We start from the raw sequence: 20,125 nt of genomic DNA, 5'->3' as shown, positions 1-20,125 counted from the left end.
CTTACAATTTTAGGGTTCACAGTTTCTAGGAAAGGCAGTTAATCATAACAAAGGAAGTTATACCCAGAATTGACAACTATTGGATCTAAGGAGTGAGGAGGTTAGAATGTGTTGAGTGTGGAATAAATAAGGGATCAGATGTTGGAGGGGATTTGGGAAATCTGGGCCACTAATGCATTGCTGGTGGAGCTATAAGCTGATCCAGCCTTTCTGGAGAGCAATTTGGAAGTATGTTGAAAGGGCAATAAAACTGTCCATACCCTTTGATCCAGCAATACTACTACTAGGTCTATACCCTGGATCATGAAAATGGGTAAAAAATCCCAGTTACAAAAATATTCATTAGTAGCTCTGGTTATGGTGGCAAAGAATTGGAAATTTGAGATGTCCATCAATGGGGAATGGTTGAACAAATTTTGGCATATGAATTTGATGAACAAATTCTATTAGAAACCAAAAGTGGGATTTCAGAAAAGCTTGGAAAGACTTGCATGAATTGATGCTGCATGAAGTGAGCAGAACCAGATAATACACACTAATACAACATGGGCTGATGATCAACCTTGATGGACTACCTCAGTCCATCAGTGCAATAAACAAGGACAATTTTAGGGGATCTGTGAAGGAGAATACCATCCAAGTCCAGAGAACTGTGGAGTTTTAAATGAAGACTCAAGCTTATCTTCAATTTTTGAAGTTGTCTTAAGTATTACATAATTTTGCTATTTCCAATGTTTTCTTTCTTCCTTTTGGATCTGTTTCTTCTCTCAATGCATTCAGTTTTGAACTATGCATATTATGATGCAAATATAAAGACTATACCAAATTGCTTTCTGTTGGGGGGAGGGGAAAAACTGTAAAACTCAAAACCTTGAATGATTGGTAGAAACTACCATTGTATGTAATTGGAAAACAAAATATTTATATCATGGGGAAAAAAATGAAGAAAAAATAAAACATAAAAGAATATTTAAAAAAAAGAAAAATAAATAAGGGGGTCAAGAAGCAGGGTCATTAAGTAATGCCTATCTGCCTAGTCCCTTGAAACTTTTCTATTCTTTTTGCTTTACTAAACAGGAGCCAATTCCTTCCTTCAGAGAGGCTTGAAGAATGCTCATTTTATGAGGATGTTGTTTGGCCATCATTTTCGAAGAAGATCATGACTTCAGGGAAGTGATGCCATGACAAGTACATGAACTGGATTTGAATGAAGGGGGGGGGCTGTACTAAGTCACCAGCCTCACTTTCTCCTCCAGAGACATTTGGGGGCCAGATATGAATCAGGACTGAAGATGGCCCTGGTTATGAGGCAATCAGGATTAAGTGACATGCCCAAGGTCACACAGTTAGTGTCTAAGGTACAATTTGAACAAGGCCAATGCTATAACCATTGCAATACCTGTCCAAAGTCACACAGACAGGTAGTATGTGGCAGAAGCTGGATTGGACCTTAGGCTGATGTTGGAGCTCCCTGCGGAGTTAGAAATATTGTCCTTCACTCTGGAAGACCATGACATTGGAGAAGTCATGCCATAACAAGCAAATGGAATGAATTTGAGTGGGGGAGGGGGCTCGCTAAATCACCAGCCTCACTTTCTCCTCCAAAGCCATCTGGTCCAATAGCCAGATAAGAATCAGGTGGACTGAAGACATACCTCCAAGGTGGCCATCTACATTAGCTTTCTCTGGTCTGACAATTGATAAACTCATGCCACCCTATGCCCCCCCAAGATCTCTTCCCCGCCAGTAATCCTGGGAGACTTAAAAAGTACAGACAAGGTAGTAGTGGTGGTTTTTTTCAAAATTTATTTACGAACATTATCTCTGAGGGACAACAGCATGTCTCTGGCGCTCATCTCTGTACATGCAACTGTAGAAAATAACATTTGTATTCACTTTGTCTCTTTCTGCAGGAAGTTGTACAGCTAAGGACAGCACTGGAGCGGCAGAGCTGCGGGCCAGGCAGCACCAGCACTGCCAAACAATATGTACACAACTACATTGTAAAAAAAAATTACATTGTTACATTACAGACAATGCACTCTCGCCGCTGTTTGAACCCCACATTCTACACGACTGGACCTAGTACAAAGAGAAGGGTGTGAGTTGACCTGTGACTATTTACATCTATCTACACTGTCTCAGAAGCATGACAAGGAGGAAAATGTACACTGTCCAGGGTGGGGGGGGGGGGGTCCACAAAGCACAGGGGTCAAAGGTAATACGTTACGTCTGCTATTGTTGCTTGGAATTGTTGATTAAAAGGACTCTCCATGCTTATACAGATTATGGTTTACGTAACCAAAATGGAAAAAACAAAAAAACAAAAAAAAAAAGTCAGGGTTTGAAAGTTATCTGACCGTAATTTGGTATGTCCCTTACAAAAGGGGGAGGGAGGGAGAAGGGGGAGAAAAACATAACCTAGTTTCCTCCTGAATATGTGTGTGTGTGTGTGTATATATATATTTCCTCCATACACATACATATATGGGAAGACATATGCATATATATAAAATTTCCTCCACATACATATATATGGGGAGATATATATATATATATATCCCCACTTCTTCCTCCACCCCTGGAAATTAAACTATGCTGGCCCTTTAACAGTGAGGAAAACCAGCCTCCAATTGGTAAATTTAGAATAAAAGAACAAAAGGGAGGAGGAGGAGGGGGGAGGGAAGTGATGGTAGGAATAAGAGTCTGAAGAGTCAGGATGGGAAGGACAACTTGTAATACATCCATGAAGCTCAAAAATACTGGAGTGGGGGGGGGGGGGCATTGTTACATTCCACTAGGAGCAAAGTGACGCTACAGAGCAAATAGAATCGCATCCTCACTGTGCACTGTCCACTTGAACCAGGCTGGGGGCATAGTGGAAAGGGGGCATGAGCAGCACCCCCCCCAAACAGGGAGATAAGGGAAAGTTGGAGATTCCTAGCATACCTAAAAGCAGAGGTTTGTTCCTCCGGAGGCTGGCTGTTTTCTTTAAAAGCAATCCCCTGGTCCTCCCCTGACCCCCACCCCCCTAGAGCCTGGAGATCTCAAAGCAGTCTGGTCCAAAGCCACAAATTGGGTGATCTCTAAATATGGCTTGGAGGGGTGGGGGTGAGGGGAACAGAGAAAGTGGGCAGTTGGTTGATGAAGTTCATGTGGTAGCACTGGTAAATGAACAGAGTAACTGAGAGGCCTTTTTACTTGCCAGATTCTTCTCAACTTCCCTCCCCGAACCACCCCCAGTCTCTAATAATATAATAATAATAATAATATAAAAATTATCCTGAAGATTTTTTTTAAAATCCTCTCCCATCAAATAATCTACCCCAAATTCCACACTGTAGGGATACTACAGTGGCTGGCAGTTGATGCTAACTCTTCCAAAAGAATAAGTCAGTTTTGACTTATCCTTTGGGAAGTGATGGTCTCGATCTGCCTCCTGTTCACTGCATACAAGACCTTCCTCCATCTCTTCCCTCTCTGCTTTCCCAAATGTGTAATTCCTAGAACCCCAGAAGACCCTGATGTTTGAAATCCGGGATGTGGGTGGAAGGGAGAGGCAACAAGGAAGAGAAAGGACAAAGCCAGACTTCCTCCTCCTCTTTAGCATTCAGGGTCATCAGCACAGGAATAAAAGACACCAGACAAATAAAACAATTTAAAACACTTTAAAATGCTGATAAAGTTGGACTTCTTTTCAACAAGTCAAGAGCATATAGCATAACAATAATTTCAAGTCACCATTTGTACAGCACCAAATGTCTTTGCACACATTTCTGGGCACACTCGGGATGGCCCAATGTCTCAACTGTCATGCAACTAGCTTGTTTTGATTAGAGGAGGGGGGTCAGGGGATGGAAGGAGAGAGTTGATCTGATAGTTCATCTTGGGAGTTTCCTAAACTGAACCTGACTTATGAATAATCAATAGGGAGGGCACATTGTGGTTAAGATTCATTAAAATAAAAAAAAACTTAATGTTTCCACTATTTATCTTTGCTTTGAGTTTGGCTTCATCCCCCCCACCCCACAAGGATGGGTACCTCCATTAGAACCAAAGCATCCTAACGAGCCAAACTCTGCCCTACCCATCCCTGCCTACTGGCTGGGCCTAGCTGGTGACTGGATCAGGTTCCCTTCCACCACTCTTTCTTGGAGGTCCTTTGAATTTTCTCTGTAGTAAGACTTTCTAAGAAAGAAGCTCAAGGCACATGCTCTGACCTCCAAACAAAGCAGGAGCTCCAGAAGAAGCTTTTTTTCATTTTGACCCTTTTCTGCAAAATCCTTCCCTGGCTTCTCATCTGAAGGCCACCACTTAGCTTGTCCCCAGTGGTCCTCATTTAAAGTAAGCTGTAGTTGGTAACATGCTACATATCCCTTCAGAGAGACACAAAGGCAAGAAGACACTGTTCTCATGGATTTCCCTACCCTTCCCCTTTGCCCCAAATCAACTTCTGGACAGAAATCTTCCTTCCCTATGTCTCCCTCAGGGGAGGTGACACTCAACACCTGACTGACATCTCCCAGATGCCACTGCTCCTGTCGGTGTGGAGGACAAGCTTCCTGAGGGGCTTTCCTTCCCATTTTCCAGGCTTCCCTCAACACTCCCCTGGCCCCAGAGTAGAAATGTGACAAAAAAGATAAAAATGTCAATGCCACTTCTTCCTGCACACTAGTCGTGAATTAAGCCCAGTTAGTTAAAATAGAGGAGCTTTTTCCAAATAAGGCCTTGTTTGTCTTTGTGGAATGTGGGAGGTACTAAAAGATGGGAGATGCCCCCAAAGTGGCACGATATGGTGAATGGATTGTCCTCAGCTGCCAGAGGGCTCCACATTTCTCCCCTGTTATGGACTTGGGGTCATCTCTTACACAAACTAAGATTTCCTCCTGTGATAAATGACCTTCCATGCTTTCTAACAGAACAACACCCTTCCAATCAGAAAAACAGGCCTGTTTCCTAAAGGCTCCCCCTTTACACAGGAGAGATTGAATGAATCCTCCTTCACCTAGGGTAGGAAGGCTCATCTGGAAGCAAGAGTGATGACAGACTTCTTTTGAACCTCTCCAGGCCGGACCAGCTCTTTCATTGCTTCCCTCCCACCCCCCACTTCATACAGAGAGGAGAAGGACCCCAGCACAACCCAGGGAAACAGATCAACAGCTGGACCACATAGGTAGGTAGTTTTTCTACTTGTCCTAACTTAAAGGACAGGGAAGAAAGGAGGGGGAAAAAAAAGAATTAACATTTTGAGAAAAGTGAAGAATGCAAATTCCGAGTGGAGTTACCTTGTCTTCCTTTTGGTTAGAAGACAAGCTTCAGAATACTGAATGTTGCACGCCATTTTGGCCCTTCTGTTCCTTGAAAGGGAAAGTGCTGCCTAATGTGAACTATACATATACAAAGATAATTTTAATTAATTTATTTATTTCTTTACACATAACTGAAAGTGATGTTACAGTACATAAGTTATTTACAACTGTGCAGTAATGTGTTGCAAAATAAATTATCTAGAAGGCAGCAAAAGTACATTGTTAATGTATATAAAAACTGTACAGCATTTATGGGATACATTTTTATATGAGTATTGGCTCTGTAGTGTTTTCAAGTTATGTTCTCAGAAAGAGAAACAAAATGCCCAAGATTAAAGGAAAAAATATATAAACCACATGGATTTGACTCCATTAAAAACACGATTGGCAGAGTCTTCGCTCAGCACAAGCGTCCCCAGCCCAGTGATTCTAGCTGGGAAGCATCCTTAGATTCGGTAGTCTGTTGGCTCCACCCATCATGCCTTTGTCCATCCATGCAAGGTGGGTTGGGCGCCGGTTACTTGATTTTTCTATTAGATCCGAATGGAAAGAGAAACTTAAAAAAATGAATTCTCTTCTGCAACTTCTCTGACGTGAATCTGCAGCTGAATGGAAAACACGGATCAGAAAACTGCCATTTCCACAAAGAAGGGAACCACCCTGACTCCTGGCCCCTGCACAGCAGCTCCAGCTGCCCAATGGGGGCAGGCCAGCCCGGAGTCCACGCGGGTCCTCGGTGGCGTGGCGGCCATCAGACTCGCATAGTGTGCAAGCGTTTCACCCTCCGCTGAAGCCCCTGGTTTATACAAGAGATGCATTTCCCACTTCTGCGGCGGGGTGCCTGCCATCGGTCCAGAAGTGACGGATACATTGTGAACAAAGTGCAACTGTTCTCTCGCTCCCTCTCCCCCACCCCCGAGAGAGGCCTCTTCCTGTCCACCCAGGAATCGTCAACAAGCAGTCGGGATGAACATGAGCACAGCCATTTGTCCGGGAGGGCTCCTGCCATGGCCAGCTTCCTGTGAGACTGTCTTGGGATCTGGTCTTGTCATGCTGGCAAGAGCACAAAGTCATCGTTGACATCGACCATTGGCACATAGAAGGACGGCACCTCATTCACACAGAGGGATTTGTGCCCTGCGGGGTCCAGCTCCTGAACCTTCAGCTGCCACTCCATTCTTTGCACGGCATTGAGAGCCGCTGCTTCGTGTTGCTGTCGCATCAACAGACATGTCTGTGCAGGAGGCAAAACCAAGGGTGAGGAGGGGCACAAAGCACCAAGGGACCCCCACCCCTAGCATGATACCTGACTGCCCAACAGGGGAGATGGCAGCTGGCAGCAGTCTAGGAGACTTTTGGACAGAACTGGTCTGGCTACCAGGACACTGAGTGCCCCGAGCTTCTTCCCTTCCACAAGCTGCTCCTATGATCACCAATTATAGATTTGGAAAGACCCAGGCCCGGGGGCTCCTTTCTTCAGCTTAAGGGCTTCCCATTTGACACAGGGACCCTTGCGCTGAATTTTACAGCAGAGCTGCTAAACTACTGACCACACCAATCTGTTGGATGAAATATGGTTTGGCAGGGGTGGCTAGGTGGCGCAGTGGATAGAGCACCGGCCCTGGAGTCAGGAGTACCTGAGTTCAAATCTGGCCTCAGACACTTAATTATTACCTAGCCGTGTGGCCTTAGGCAAGTCACTCAACCCCATTGCCTTGAAAAATCTAAATATATATATATATATATATATATATATATATATATGGTTTGGCCCACAGAAAAGCACTGACCATGAGAGTTAAAGCGACCCAACCTGTACTTGACCAAAGCTTTACTTTTCTGATTTCAAAACAAAGAAAAAATTGCCATTCCTTCTACCCCTCAAAACAAGAAAATGTTTCTGACCCTCATAGGAGAGAGAGAGAGAGAAAAAGACCAGGCAGTACTGGTTAAGGATTCAATGAGCACCAGGACCACCTCGCATCCAAACCAGGAGGACGCCCTCTCCAGAGCCCTCCCATGTGACAGACTCAAGATGACCTTGTGTTGTGCACTTCCCCAGGGTCAAACTGCATAGATGTCACTGCTTTCCCAAGGAAAGGGAAAGCCCAGTCGAGTTTTCAGAGAAGGATGTCTCCTTTAAAAATGTTCAAAAGGGACAGATTTCCACAGGTAGGTTCTCTGGGCCCAAAAAATTGCAAAGAAGTAAAGGGTTCTAACCTTCATCCGGTCATATTTGTCATCTACATCCTGTAACCAGGAAATGAACTGCCGAGCATTGAAACGATCTCTCACCGACTTATTTTCATCCCCCTGTGGAGTCAACCAAGGAAAGAAGGTGAAAAAGGGGAGACAGACATACAGACATGTCCTATCACATCTCCTGGGAAAAAAAAGTAAAAACAGATAAAGAAAACTGGCCCTAGAGATTCCACACTTTCTCATATCAAATGAAGAGTATGATAATGCATCAAGTCAAACAAAGTTCCACTTTTATCTCAGACCTTTTCAAGTCTTCCCACAGAGGTCAAAGATTTTTAGCCGTAGACGGTAGTCTGCCCATCTCTCCTGGTGAGAAGGTGTTGCTGAGCACAGAGTAGGGGTGGCAATGAGGGCAGAAAGGAACAGAACCATGTTCAGAGCAGAGCAGGAAGAGGGTGATGACAACGGTCATCAGGTGTGACTCCTAGGGCCAGAGTCGGAGTGGGCCCACTGGTCTTGCTCTATGTGCTACCGTGCCAGCAGGGCCAGGCTTTTGGGCCTCCCCTCAGGCCACCAGCAGCTCATGGTGCCAAGTCCCTAACCAATGACTCACTTCTCCTGAGCACTCCAAGAACCTGGTTAAGGCAGGAAAGCACATCATAGGCACTTGTTCTTGCCTGGTGCAGGTTCTATTTTAGGAACAGGTTGTGGCAGAGCTACACGTCTTAAAACAGATGTGAGGAGCAGCTGAGTGTTGCAGTGAACAGAGCACCGGCCCTGGAGTCAGGAGGAACTGAGTTCATATACGGCCTTAGACACATCATACTTGCTTACTGTGTGACTCTGGGCAAGTCAATTTTCTCCATTACCTTGCAAAAAAAAGAAATAAACAAACCAAAAAACACAGACACGGATACCTCCTTATTGTGACCTGAGGTAGAAGGGGGGAGAGAATGTTTCTATAAGGTGGGTTTCTATAAGCAGGACGCCAAGGGATGGGGGTTGCACTGTGCTAGGAGGAGGTGACCATGCCCTGAATCCAAGGACAGGTCGGGCTCTCCTCCAGCCCCTGCCATCTCAAGGAGACGGGTACCAGTTGCCCACTGACCTGACTCTCCAGGGGCATGTTGTAGACCTCCGAGTCCAGAAGCATGGTGCAGGCACTGAAGGGTACGGCCTGGTTAGCAATAGTCCGCGCTGCTCGACAATGAACCCGCAGAATCTCCTGTTCACATGAAACAATCAGCTTTTCCTGGCAACAAGAGAGAAGGTATTGAGAATGGGGCCATCCCTTAAGTGAAGGATGCAGGGTGCAGGCCAGGGGCCTTCTTACCCGCTCTATGCTGTGCTGGAGGCGGAGCTTGCCCCTGACGGTCTCCTGCTGCTTAAATAACTCCTTCAGCGGCTCTGCCAGAGATGGAGGTGGGGCAATCTGCATAAAGAGAAGCACGTGGGGGTCAGAGGACTCTGCTGACAGAGGCTTTGGCTTCCACTGATGATAAATGGTGCTAAGGGGACACTGCTTGACCTCTTCTCCCAAACTAGACTAGCCTCTTCCATAGTCAAGGTTCTTACTTATTCCCAAAGTCCCATCACACCCATGGCCCCAGTGTCCTGGACTTTGCACAGACAGCTGGATGGGCATAAGATTAAGTGGAGAGAAGGCTGGAGCCAGACCCAGGAAAATTTCAGTTCAAATTCCATCTCAGACATTTACTGTAAAGTTGTGTGACTGGCCAAATCCGTTCACTTGTCTGCCTCAGTTTCCTCAACTGTAAAATGCAGAAGGTATCTTCCAGGGTCAGGAGATCAAATGAGATATCGGTAATACACCTCATAATGTCTAGCATATAGTAGACAATTAATAAATGCTTCTTTCCTTCCATTGCCCAAAGCTGCTCTGATGAAAACCATTTCCCAATACCATGCAGCTTCTCTTTGAGCCAAGGACCCATCAGGTTGGGCTAGCTCCCTCCATCCCCTTTGCCCCTGACCTCAGAGCAGTATCCTTGGCCCTCAGTCCTGATTTGGCTCTTCATCTCCAGAGAATCTTGACTCCAACTGGGATTACCTCCACCTAAGCCTTAGTTCCAGGCCTTTCCAATTCTTTCCTCCAAGGAGATCATTTTCTCCACCCAGGAACCTATCTCTCAATTAGAATATAAGAAGTTTTCTAGAGAACTCTCTAACCATGGAAGACAGAGTGAATTTTACAGCTACTTGCACCATGTACAATTTTTGCATTTTTGCCATGGTTAAGTGGCCTGCTACCCATAAAAATGCATGTTGGTTTCCCCCCATGAGAGGGTAAATGGACATCTTTCAATCACCAAGGAGAATCAATTTTTCTTTTTTAAAAAAAAAATGATGAATGTGAAAATGATGTGGGGAAAAAAAGAAAGGATTTAAAGATAGAATAATAGAGAAAAGGGAAAAAAAAAGGGTGACTGAAAACCTGGAGCCAAAAGCAGATATTCTAAAAGAGGAAGGTGATGTAGACTCTGAAGATGCACATACCTAACAAGGGCTAGACAACATTATGCATTCCCCTGGTGATTTAAATCATGTATTCAATTCAGGTGATTTAAAATGAAAAGGGAATATAGGAATTAGTATAGCAGTAGAAACACTTGGAAGATAATGGGTGAAGAAAATCTAGATCAGGAACCAATTTAAAAAACTGTAAAAGCCTCAACCAGGCATGAACTCCAGAAACAAAAAACCAGTGTCAAACCCTACTTATTACTGATTAACTTTGCCAAACCATTTAATATGGTTTGTATCATAATATGTGTCATTAATAAAATGATGGACTTGGGCTAAAGTATTCGTGATTCCTCTAGCACTGAAGCTCTAACACTATGCCTTTCCTCAAATACATAAAGCTTAGGTAACAAGAGAAGGCAAATCTGATGGCTTAAGTATTAATAAGACTTGGTAGAATGACAAGAATGTGGCTTTGGAAAAGTATTCTATGGTTAATGGAAACAGAATTGATGATAGGATAGTAAGTGACATTGTCTTTTAAGAAAACTATACAGACTCAGAAGAGGAGCAGGGAGCACTTCAATGTAAACCAACAAAAAAGAAAAATAGAAATAATACTATCATCAGAGCATTTGCTAATGTTTGTGATTGTCCTTCATTTCCAAAGAGGACAAGATATCACAGGGTGATGGACTAGATTTGAATGAGGCAGAGATACACAAAATCATCAGTCTCACTCTCTTCCAGAGTCTTTAAACTCCAATGGCAGGCCAAAAGTCTGGATGGCTGTGATGGCTTGGGATGCAATGGATGACCATGGTGTCCTCAATGACTGACCAAATCTACGCAGCTCCACAAAGCCTATCATAGGAACAAGTTGCTGTCATTTGCCCATTCTGCTAGGGTATGTCTTCATACGCACAGAGTAAATATTCTCTGAAATCACCAATGGGTTTGAGACCTGTTGTTTAGCCTCAACTGGTTTGGTGTGGCCTCTGCCTATTCTAAAGCTTTTTAGAGCTACAAGTGAGAGTTGGGTAACAGATGGACATCAAAGGTGGATAAGAAGCCAAGAAGAGAACTCAGCAAGCTGTTTTCAGGGATGCTCATCTACCTTTGATGTCTATGTGTCAACTCTCATTAGCTTATATGAAGACCTGGAGAAACAGGAAAAAGGGAGTAAGCTTAACATTGACAGGACACAACAGTGATTTCAATTATCTGAATATATTTCCTGGAATTTTCTTCAACTTAAAATGGATCAGATAACATTTTTTTGATTTGCCTTAATGAAAATGTCGGCCTTCAAAGTGCTAAGGAACTTCAAAGGGAAATCATATTCTGGATTTTATTTTTACCACCAAAGAAGAACTGGTATCCACTGTGAAAATGATGTCAACCTCAGGAGGAATCAATCACTTCAGGCCAGATACAGGCTGATGTTCAACCTAGATTTCAGAAGAATGGATTTGAAAGAGTTCAGAGGAAGAATTGATAGGCTGTCTTGGACTAAAACCCTATAATGAGAGTTATCCCAGGAGAGAGGGGAAATGCTTGAAAAACTGAAATTCTGGATATACAAAAAGAAGCAATTCTAATGGGAAAAGAAAGTTGTCTAAAGAGACCGACATGTATAAAAAAGGAAACAGATGAACCATCTTAGATTTCTTTTTTTTTTAAGGTTTTTGCAAGGCAAATGAGGTTAAGTGGCTTGCCCAAGGTCACACAGCAGGGGCGGAGCCAAGATGATGACATGAAGGGATCAAGTCTTAGGAGCTCTGATAAAACTCATAAGCTAAGGACTCTAACTAAGAGACAGAACCCATGAAGGGACCCAGTGAGGCAGTTCTCCTACTCAAGCTAACCTGGAAAAGAGCAGAAAGGCTCTGCTCCCCGGGGTCGGGGGGGGCAGCCCGCCAGAGCCAAAGAACTTCAGCCTCCCGGAGGCCAAGGCTCACGGGAAGGGGGGGGGGGGTGGTGCAGCAGCACAAAGTGGGGGAACAGCGGGGGACCTCTGCCAGAGCCAGCACGTGGAGCCCAGCCCTCAGGGCACACAGCCAGCAGCTTGGTCTTTCAGCAGCCCAGACCCAGAAACAGAAGCAGGTGGAGCTGGTAAGCAGGAGCCCCTAGGGCATGAGCCCATTGAGCTGAGGGAGGGGAGTGAAGAGAGAGACTGCAGAGCTCAGTCCTCTGCCCCTGGAACAGGACTCTGGGGCTCTGACCACATTCAGATCCTGATAGCAGTCTAGGCCCCCCCCACAGAACAGCAGGGGCTCCCCCACCTCGGCCCGGTGGCAGAGGGGAGCACTTATGTTTATTCACAGACCAGGAGGGCAGACAGAGCCCCACACACTGAGACACTTGTAGGAGTGTCCCAAAAGCTCAGGAAGCACCCCAAAAACAGGCTTAGGCTGGGAAAATGAACAAGCAGAGAAACAAGAGGAAGACCATTGAGAATTATTTTGCAAATGAGCCCAAGAAGGATCAAAATACTCAGTCTGAAGATGAGGAAGCACAAGCTCCTGCATCTAAAGACTCCAAGAAAAACAGAAATTGGGCTCAGGCTATGATAGAGCTCAAAAAAGACTTTGAAAATCAAATGAGGGAGTTGGAAGAAAAACTGGGAAAAGAAAGGAGAGAGAGATGCAGGAAAAACATGAAAATGAAGTCAGCAGCTTAGTCAAGGAAATCCCAAAAAATGCTGAAGAAAATAGCATGCTAAAAAACAGCTTAGGTCAAATGGATAAAAGAAGTTCAAAAAGTTATTGAGGAGAAGAATGCTTTAAAAAGCAAAATTGGCCAGATGGAAAAAGAGATAAGAAAACTCTCTGAGGAGAACAAATCCTTCAGACAAAGAATAGAATTCAGGGAGATTGATGAATTTACCAGAAATCAGGAATCAATACTTCAAAACCAAAAAATTGAAAAATTAGAAGAAAATGTGAAATATCTCATTGAAAAAACAACTGATATGGAAAACAGACTTAAGAAAGATAATTTGAAAATTATTGGAATACCTGAAAGTCATGATCAGGAAAAGAGCCTTGACATCATTTTCAAAGAATTACTACAGGAAAATTGCCCTGATATTCTAGAAGCAGAGGGCAAAATAGAAATGGAGAGAATCCACCGATTCCCCCCAAGAAAGAGATCCCAAAAAACCAACCCCCAGGAATATTACAGCCAAGTTCCAGAACTCCCAAGTCAAAGAGAAAATATTACAAGCAGCCAGAAGGACACAGTTCAAATATCGTGGAGCTGCAGTCAGGATCACACAGGACTTAGCAGCAACTACATTGGAAGCTCCTAGGGCTTGGAATACAATATACCAAGGCCACACAGCTAGGTAATTATTAAGTGTCTGAGACCAGATTTGAACCCAGGTACTCCTGACTCCAGGGTCGGTGCTTTATCTGCTGCGCCACCTAGCTGCCACGAACCAACTTAGATTTCTGTAAGAAAGAAGACTGGGCAGTGGACAACACAAACAGGAGTATAACATGGTCCTGTAAGAACTGTGTCAGGAGTATTAAAACTAAGGATGAGCTGAGGCTAGAGAGGAAAGATAGATAAGAAAAAAGAGAGAGTACTTAAAAATATCCTGGCTAGAGAGACATAGTACACAAGAGTAAATGACTGCTGCAAGCTAGTTTTTGATGAGTCCTTTCTCACAACTATATGAAACGGGAGTCAAATTTATTAAACTGATTGATAAATGGTCAAAAGAATATGGATTTTTTTTTAGGTTTTTTTTGCAAAGCAATGGGTTTAAGTGACTTGCCCAAGGCCACATGGCTAGGTAATTATTAAGTTTCTGAGGCCAGATTTCAACTCAGGTACTCCTGACTCCAGGGGTGCTCTATCTACTGGGCCACCTAGCCGCCCCTGGTCAAAAGAATATGAACAGGCAGTAAAACAACTCTGAGTTTTAGCCCACTCATTGGAGTGGCTAACATGACAGAAAAGGAAAAGTATATGATTGTGGGGATGTAGAAAAATAGATACACTAAGGAACTGTTAGTGAAGTTGTGAATTCGTCCAACCATTCTGGAGAATAATTTGGAACTATGCCCAACAGGACTCTAAAAATGTGCATGCCATTTGACCCCTAGATCTGTATCCCAAAGAGATCAAAGAAAAGGGAAAAGGAAACACACACAAAAATATTTATAGAAGTTCTTCCCATGGTGGCAAAGAATTGGAAATCAAGAGGGTGCCCATCAATTGGGAAACAGTTGAATAAGTTGCAGTATATAATTGTGATGAGCAATATTGTAGTATATAAGAAATCACAAGTAGAGGGTTTCAGAAAAACCTGGGAAGACATAAACTGATCCAAAGTGAAGAGACCAGAACCAGAAAAACAATGTACATAGCAACAGCAATATTGTAAGAATGATCAACTACGAATAATTTAGCTATTCTGATCAACACAATAATCCAAGGTAGTTCCAAAGGACCTATGATGAAAAATGATATCCACCTGCAGAGAATGAGAACTGATAAACTCTTATTAGTCCAGACTAAACCATACTGTTTTAGTTCCTTTCTTTTTCTTGTATTTTCTTTTACAACATAACTAATATGAGAAATATATTGTATAAGCTGATACAGTACCTTGCCTTCTCAAGGGGGGGGAATTTGTAACTCAAAATTTTTTTAAATTTAAAGTTAAATTTTTTAAACATAATTGGGAAATATTTAATGAAATGAAAGTATTTTAAAATATTGGATAAAAGAGGAGAATCAAAGAGAAAGAAGTTAGATAGCTGCCGGGGCTGGATCGTATGAGAAGGTTGAGAAATTCTCAACTCTTTATTTTACTTTTTATTCCTTCTGTTAAACAGAGTGACCTCTGGACTACAAAAGCCCAAACAATGGTAGCTCAACAATGGCCTAATTCCAAATAGGAACAGGACACCTTGTTTTTCAATTCTATTCTAAAATTGGGGGGGGGGGGGGGGGGAAGAACCAGATAAGGGCAGTAGATAGAGCACCAGTCCCAGAGTCAGGAGGACTGAATTCAAATCCTGCATGAGACATTTGACACTTTCTACCTCTGTGATCCTAGTCAAGTCATTTAATCTGATTGTCTTGCACAAAAAAAAAAAACCCAAAAAACTAGGAAGATCTAAATACTGAGCCATAGTTGAGGCTCTCCAAAAAACTGAATTTACACATTGATGCTTCTTTACTTCCTCAAACTATAGATCCTATGCTCCATTCCTCCATCCATTTCAGTTATAGTGTCATATCAACTCATGGCATTATCATCCCAAAGTGCTCCACTTCATGAACTCTGAAATTCCTTTACTGCATAATCATCACTTTTATTCCATCTTTCCTGATGAACCATGAGCCTGTTCTTTGTCCTCATCATGAAAACCTCCATTCTGCTCCTCCTCTTCTTATATCTCCCTTGCATTGCTCCATTCTCCTTCCTTCCCTCTCAGATCCCTCTGCTTTCAGATTCCCTGACCTAGTGGTTCCTTGTCAAACTTCAACCCTGGATTACTCTGAACACTGCCCCTACACAAATGCAGACTGGGGGCACAACACAGTTGTCATCTCAGCTGATTCAATGTATTTCTCCCTAAATGAGCCCACTAGTCCAACCTTGTAGCAGCCGTGCCAAACCTCATCTCTCAGGTCCCCTATTCTCTCAACAAGTGAAGACCTCAGCAAAAAATAAATAAAAATTTTTTGAAAAAGGAGGCCGGGGGTGGTGCAGTGGTTAAAGCACCGGCCCTGGAGTCAGGAGTACCTGGGTTCAAAACAGGTCTCAGACACTTAATAATTACCTAGCTGTGTGGCCTTGGGCAAGCCACTTAACCCCATTTGCCTTGCAAAGAAAAAAAAACTAAAAAAAAAGAAAAAAGAAAAAGGAGGATGTTGGATGATATTTCCCCCTTCTACTTCCTCCCCTCACTACTTCCTCCTTTACTCCTGCCTCACATAAAAAAGATGGTTTTCCTGGTCAAAGTCAATCCTTTCACTTGTATCCTTTATTCCATCTGCTGCCATCTGCTTTAGCAGACCACCCAGTCTTCCATTCTTAAGACTCTTCAAAGTCAACCTCTATCTCCTGGACCACTGCTTGCTCCCTAAAACCTTACTACATCTTCCTCTGCCCTGCAGCCTAATGTCCCTTAGAGTTATCACCGAAGCAACAAGTATATATTAAGTTCCGAGAGTGCTCAGCCTTGGAATAAGTATTAGGGATATGAAGAAATGAAAACAAAAACTGCTCTGAAAGAGCTCATAGTTTTAATGGTTATGCCCCCTCCCCCCCCCCATGCCAACAATGGTTCTCCTTTCCACATTGTGGGGGTGGAGGGGGCACATAAAATTGCTTGGCCCTCCCCCCTTTATACCAAAGAAGTCTAATTTTCTTTTTTTAATGGAGTGCTAACTGTACCTTACTGTAAAATCTGGATTTATATTATACAATATTACACATATTTTATGTATTCCTCAGTTTCTAAACCTTTTCTGTGTTGTGTGCAGCTTCTGCAAAACTCCCAAAAATTCCTGTTTAATTTCTTATGCTGATCCATGATAATCTTAAAACCATGATGCAAAGTTGCAAAGTGGAAGGAATAACTATACATAAGGTAAAATGAAGATAATTCTAGAGTATTTGTGATTAAAGAGGATTGGGAAATTATGCCATCCTGTAGATTGTGAAACTTTCCCTTTCCCTGAGTCTTGAGGGAAGCCAGGAAGAAAAAGGTCCAAACATGGGGATAGGGGATAGTCAGTGAAACTGAATGTTGTCTTGTGTGACGATCAGAAAAGAAATGAATAGATTGCAGAGTCTGTGGAAGGAGTTAAAGTCTAAGAAGGGAAAAGGAAGAAAGGGCCAGATAAGGAAGGCCTTTAAAAAAATAAGATTTTACACAGTATATTGAACAAATATGATAAAGAATAAATCAAGCTTGTGTTTTAAGAAGAGTCATTTTATAGGTGAGTGAAGAATGGTCTGGAGATTCCAGGCAGGGTGGTGGTATCTATGAGATGGGAGGAAAGCACAACGACATAATATGGCAACTGAGTACAGGGGAGAGTGCAGCTGAGGGTAAGACCTCAGGATTTGGGAAATGTGGTGGTACTCTAGAGAGTTAGAAATCAGGGTCAGGGTGTATGTGTGTGTGTGGGGGGGTGGACAGGATAATGAATTCAATTCTGGATATATTGAGTTTAAGATGTCTATTCGCGGGGAAGGGCAGCTGGGAGTACAGTGGATATAGTACTGGCTCTCCAGTCTGGAGGACCTGAGCTCAAATCTAGTCATAGATACTTCCTATTGTGTGACCCTGGACAAGTCATTTAACCCCAATTCCCCCCCCAAAGTCTATGGAAGACAGGATGTTAAGTTACAGCCAGTTAGATATGAGGATTATCTAAATAGAAGTATTAGTTGGAACAATGGGCCTGATGAGTTCACCAAGTGAACTGTACAGAGGGAAGAGGACGTATAAGAGAAAGGCTTTTGAGGATCCCCATAACCATCGTCAGTAGGAAAGAGCCACAAGAATTTTGATTCTGTGATGAATGAGAATTAAGACTAGTACCTACATCCCAAGCACTAGCAGACTTCCTGGCACATGCTTAATCCTGAAAAGGATACAGAAAGAAGGCCTGAAGGGGACCTTAAGCATCAAATGCCCTAATCCTCTCTCTCTGCCTCTTCACAGCTAATCTTCTTGGCAAGCCATCCACATGCAGTGCATGTCTCCACTTCTCCTCTGTCGTCTAAAGCTTTTATCATTGGGGCATTCACTGACAACCTCATTTGACTGAAACTTCCATCTCCAAAATTACCAATAATCTATTAATTGACAAATGGAAAGCAATTTGCTCAGTGCTCACAGTATTAGGAGCCCACTCATTGGCTCTGCTGCTCCTGAGCAGCAGTTTTTCTAGTTTTCTTTGCAGATTTTCCCCCATATATTAAGCACTGTCAGTATCCAAGAACCTGTCCTGGGTCTCCTCAACTTGACATTATTTCCTCTGGTACATCAGTTCTGAGGGATCAGTGATCCCCACACTGCTGCATGTGGTCCTGGGCTCTGCACCTTGACCTGAGTCTGAAGAGGCCTCTCTCCAAGTCAACATGTCCAAGGTCCTGTCCTGTCACTATCAAGAGCAGTCCCAAAGTCACTGAAATCATGTCATCTGGGACTTTTCTCTTCCATTTCTGGGTTATGTCTTTTTGTACTGGCCTGCTTCCTCTACACCTCTCCTCCCGCCCAACCCCATCCAGGAAGGAAGTGAGCATTGACAGAGCCCAGATTCAGGGCTGGGTCTGAGCTCAGAACCTTCACTGTAGCTGGTGGAGAGGAGTCTACAAGACCTGAGTTCAAGTCCAGCCTCTCTCTGGAGAAGCCTGCTCTGGCCTTCAAGGTTCTTGTATCCCATCTGTAGCCCAGCACCTGACTGTTTTACAGGTCCTTCTTTCCTTTCCTGCCCCTCTCCAGTACCCCTGCTTGGCTCCTGTTGCTTCTTGGACCACTGACCCAGCCCTCACAGGGCCTCTGAAGGCCTCTTCAGTCCCCTCAGGTCCACTCCTTGGTCTTTCTGGCTCCCTTTCCTGGACCCCAATCTGCTTGGCCTTCCCCCTTCATAACTGCACTTTCTCCACTCCACACATTATCCACTTTCCAAATTATCTTCATATTACCACTCCCTGAGTGTAAAGACCACTGAAAAATGGATTTATATCTCAGCCTGCAGCAGTTTCTGTCACATAGAGTTTAATAAATGCTTGCTGAATATGCAATATTGGCATTCTATGTTAGGGCTGAAAAAGGACAAATTATATTGTTTGAATATCCAAAATAAAATAAAACAAAATGTGAAAGAAACTGATTTCTTTAAGATTTTATGGATCCAGTTAAGACTCCTAGGTGACAATATCCCTCACAATTATCTTTACATTTATCTAAAGAAACATGGACAAGTGATCTCCTACTTCATTCACACCGAAGCAGAACTCAAACATTCCAAGAAAAACTGAATCAATTCTAAACTACTTTTTAAAGGGTTTTAAGCTCATTGCTTAGGTCACTCTAGCAAGTTACAGGGTTTGTTAGAACTGGTATTTTGATAAGCTACATAAACATACTTTGCTGTTAGGATAATCAGGCCTTAAACTGATATCCTTAAGAACACAAAGTTAAAACAGGTACAATATTTCATGGCAATTCTAAAAGGGAAGGTGCCTTGAGGAAATGGAGGTATTTAAAATTTAGTCTGATGACACAATTTCAAGTGATGCCATTAAGGAAGATAAGAGGGAAGCATTAAAAACAAAAACAAAACAACAGGTGGTATTGCAGCTTGGATTTTTAAAAGGAAATATGTAAAATCTTGTGATTCTGAAAAGATGAAATTGAGAGCAGTGAGACAGAGGACAAAAATAAAAGCTCAACATAAGGATCACGTTTCAAAGGTTAAAGCCCAGAATGAATTGGTTTGCTGAGGACACAAAAGAGTCTTTTTATCCTAAAGTGAGGACATGTAAGGGACTGGGATGCTACATTAGATGAGTAGGACACTGATAATGGAGAAGAGAAAGCAAGCAAACCTACTTCACCTCGATGCCAATTTTGTTTTCTCTGCCAGGGAGAATGATTTTTTTTTTCAGAACCAATGTTCAAAAGAGAAGCATTTAAGTGCTTGCTTCCCTGCACTGAGTAAAAGGGAACATTGATGCTTCATGAATTCCTAGGCCTTGGCAAATACTCCTTGGGGTACTGAAAGAAGAGTGGATGTTGCAGGTAATCTATGGGGGACAAGGAGACTCACAAATGTGCTGATTTTCAAAGAGAAAAAAATAGCCCATTCAAAGTGTAGGCCAATTTATGTTCACTGATTGTGAAAATGTGCAGAAGGGAGGACATGTTCACTAGGAGGAAGCCCAGATTAATCTTTTTGAATAAGGTTACTAACTAGATTGAGGCAAGTCATCCAGGAAATGCTGTAGACCTGGATTTAAATTCTCAAATGAATAATTTCAGCAAGAAATTTGACAAAGTATCAGACGGATCTCTGGGACAATGCAAAATCTGGTAGATTTGGAAGTGGATAAAGAGTTGGTTCCAAAGAGTGGAGCATTTTAATAG

General features: G+C 43.0%; 1 protein-coding gene across 5 annotated transcripts in view; it reads right to left on the bottom strand.

The window, feature by feature from the left end:
• Window positions 1-1,789: 1,789 nt before the first annotated feature.
• ANKRD11 (ankyrin repeat domain containing 11) overlaps window positions 1,790-20,125 on the bottom strand; it is a 347,116-nt gene continuing 328,780 nt past the window's right edge. For all 5 annotated transcript variants that reach the window (XM_074200999.1, XM_074201025.1, XM_074201017.1 and 2 more), the window contains 4 exons: window positions 8,845-8,943; window positions 8,620-8,763; window positions 7,530-7,622; window positions 1,790-6,543 (listed from right to left, as the gene is read on the bottom strand). In XM_074200999.1, the coding sequence (XP_074057100.1) occupies window positions 6,358-6,543; window positions 7,530-7,622; window positions 8,620-8,763; window positions 8,845-8,943 (522 nt within the window). In that variant the 3' untranslated portion in view covers window positions 1,790-6,357. The remainder of the gene's footprint in view (window positions 6,544-7,529; window positions 7,623-8,619; window positions 8,764-8,844; window positions 8,944-20,125) is intronic.

The sequence above is a fragment of the Macrotis lagotis genome, chromosome 1, assembly GCF_037893015.1.
Source record: "Macrotis lagotis isolate mMagLag1 chromosome 1, bilby.v1.9.chrom.fasta, whole genome shotgun sequence".
NCBI classification, from domain to species: Eukaryota; Metazoa; Chordata; class Mammalia; order Peramelemorphia; family Peramelidae; genus Macrotis; species Macrotis lagotis.
The sequence above is the reverse complement of the archived record's forward strand: the minus strand, read 5'-3'. Positions and strand labels throughout refer to the sequence as shown.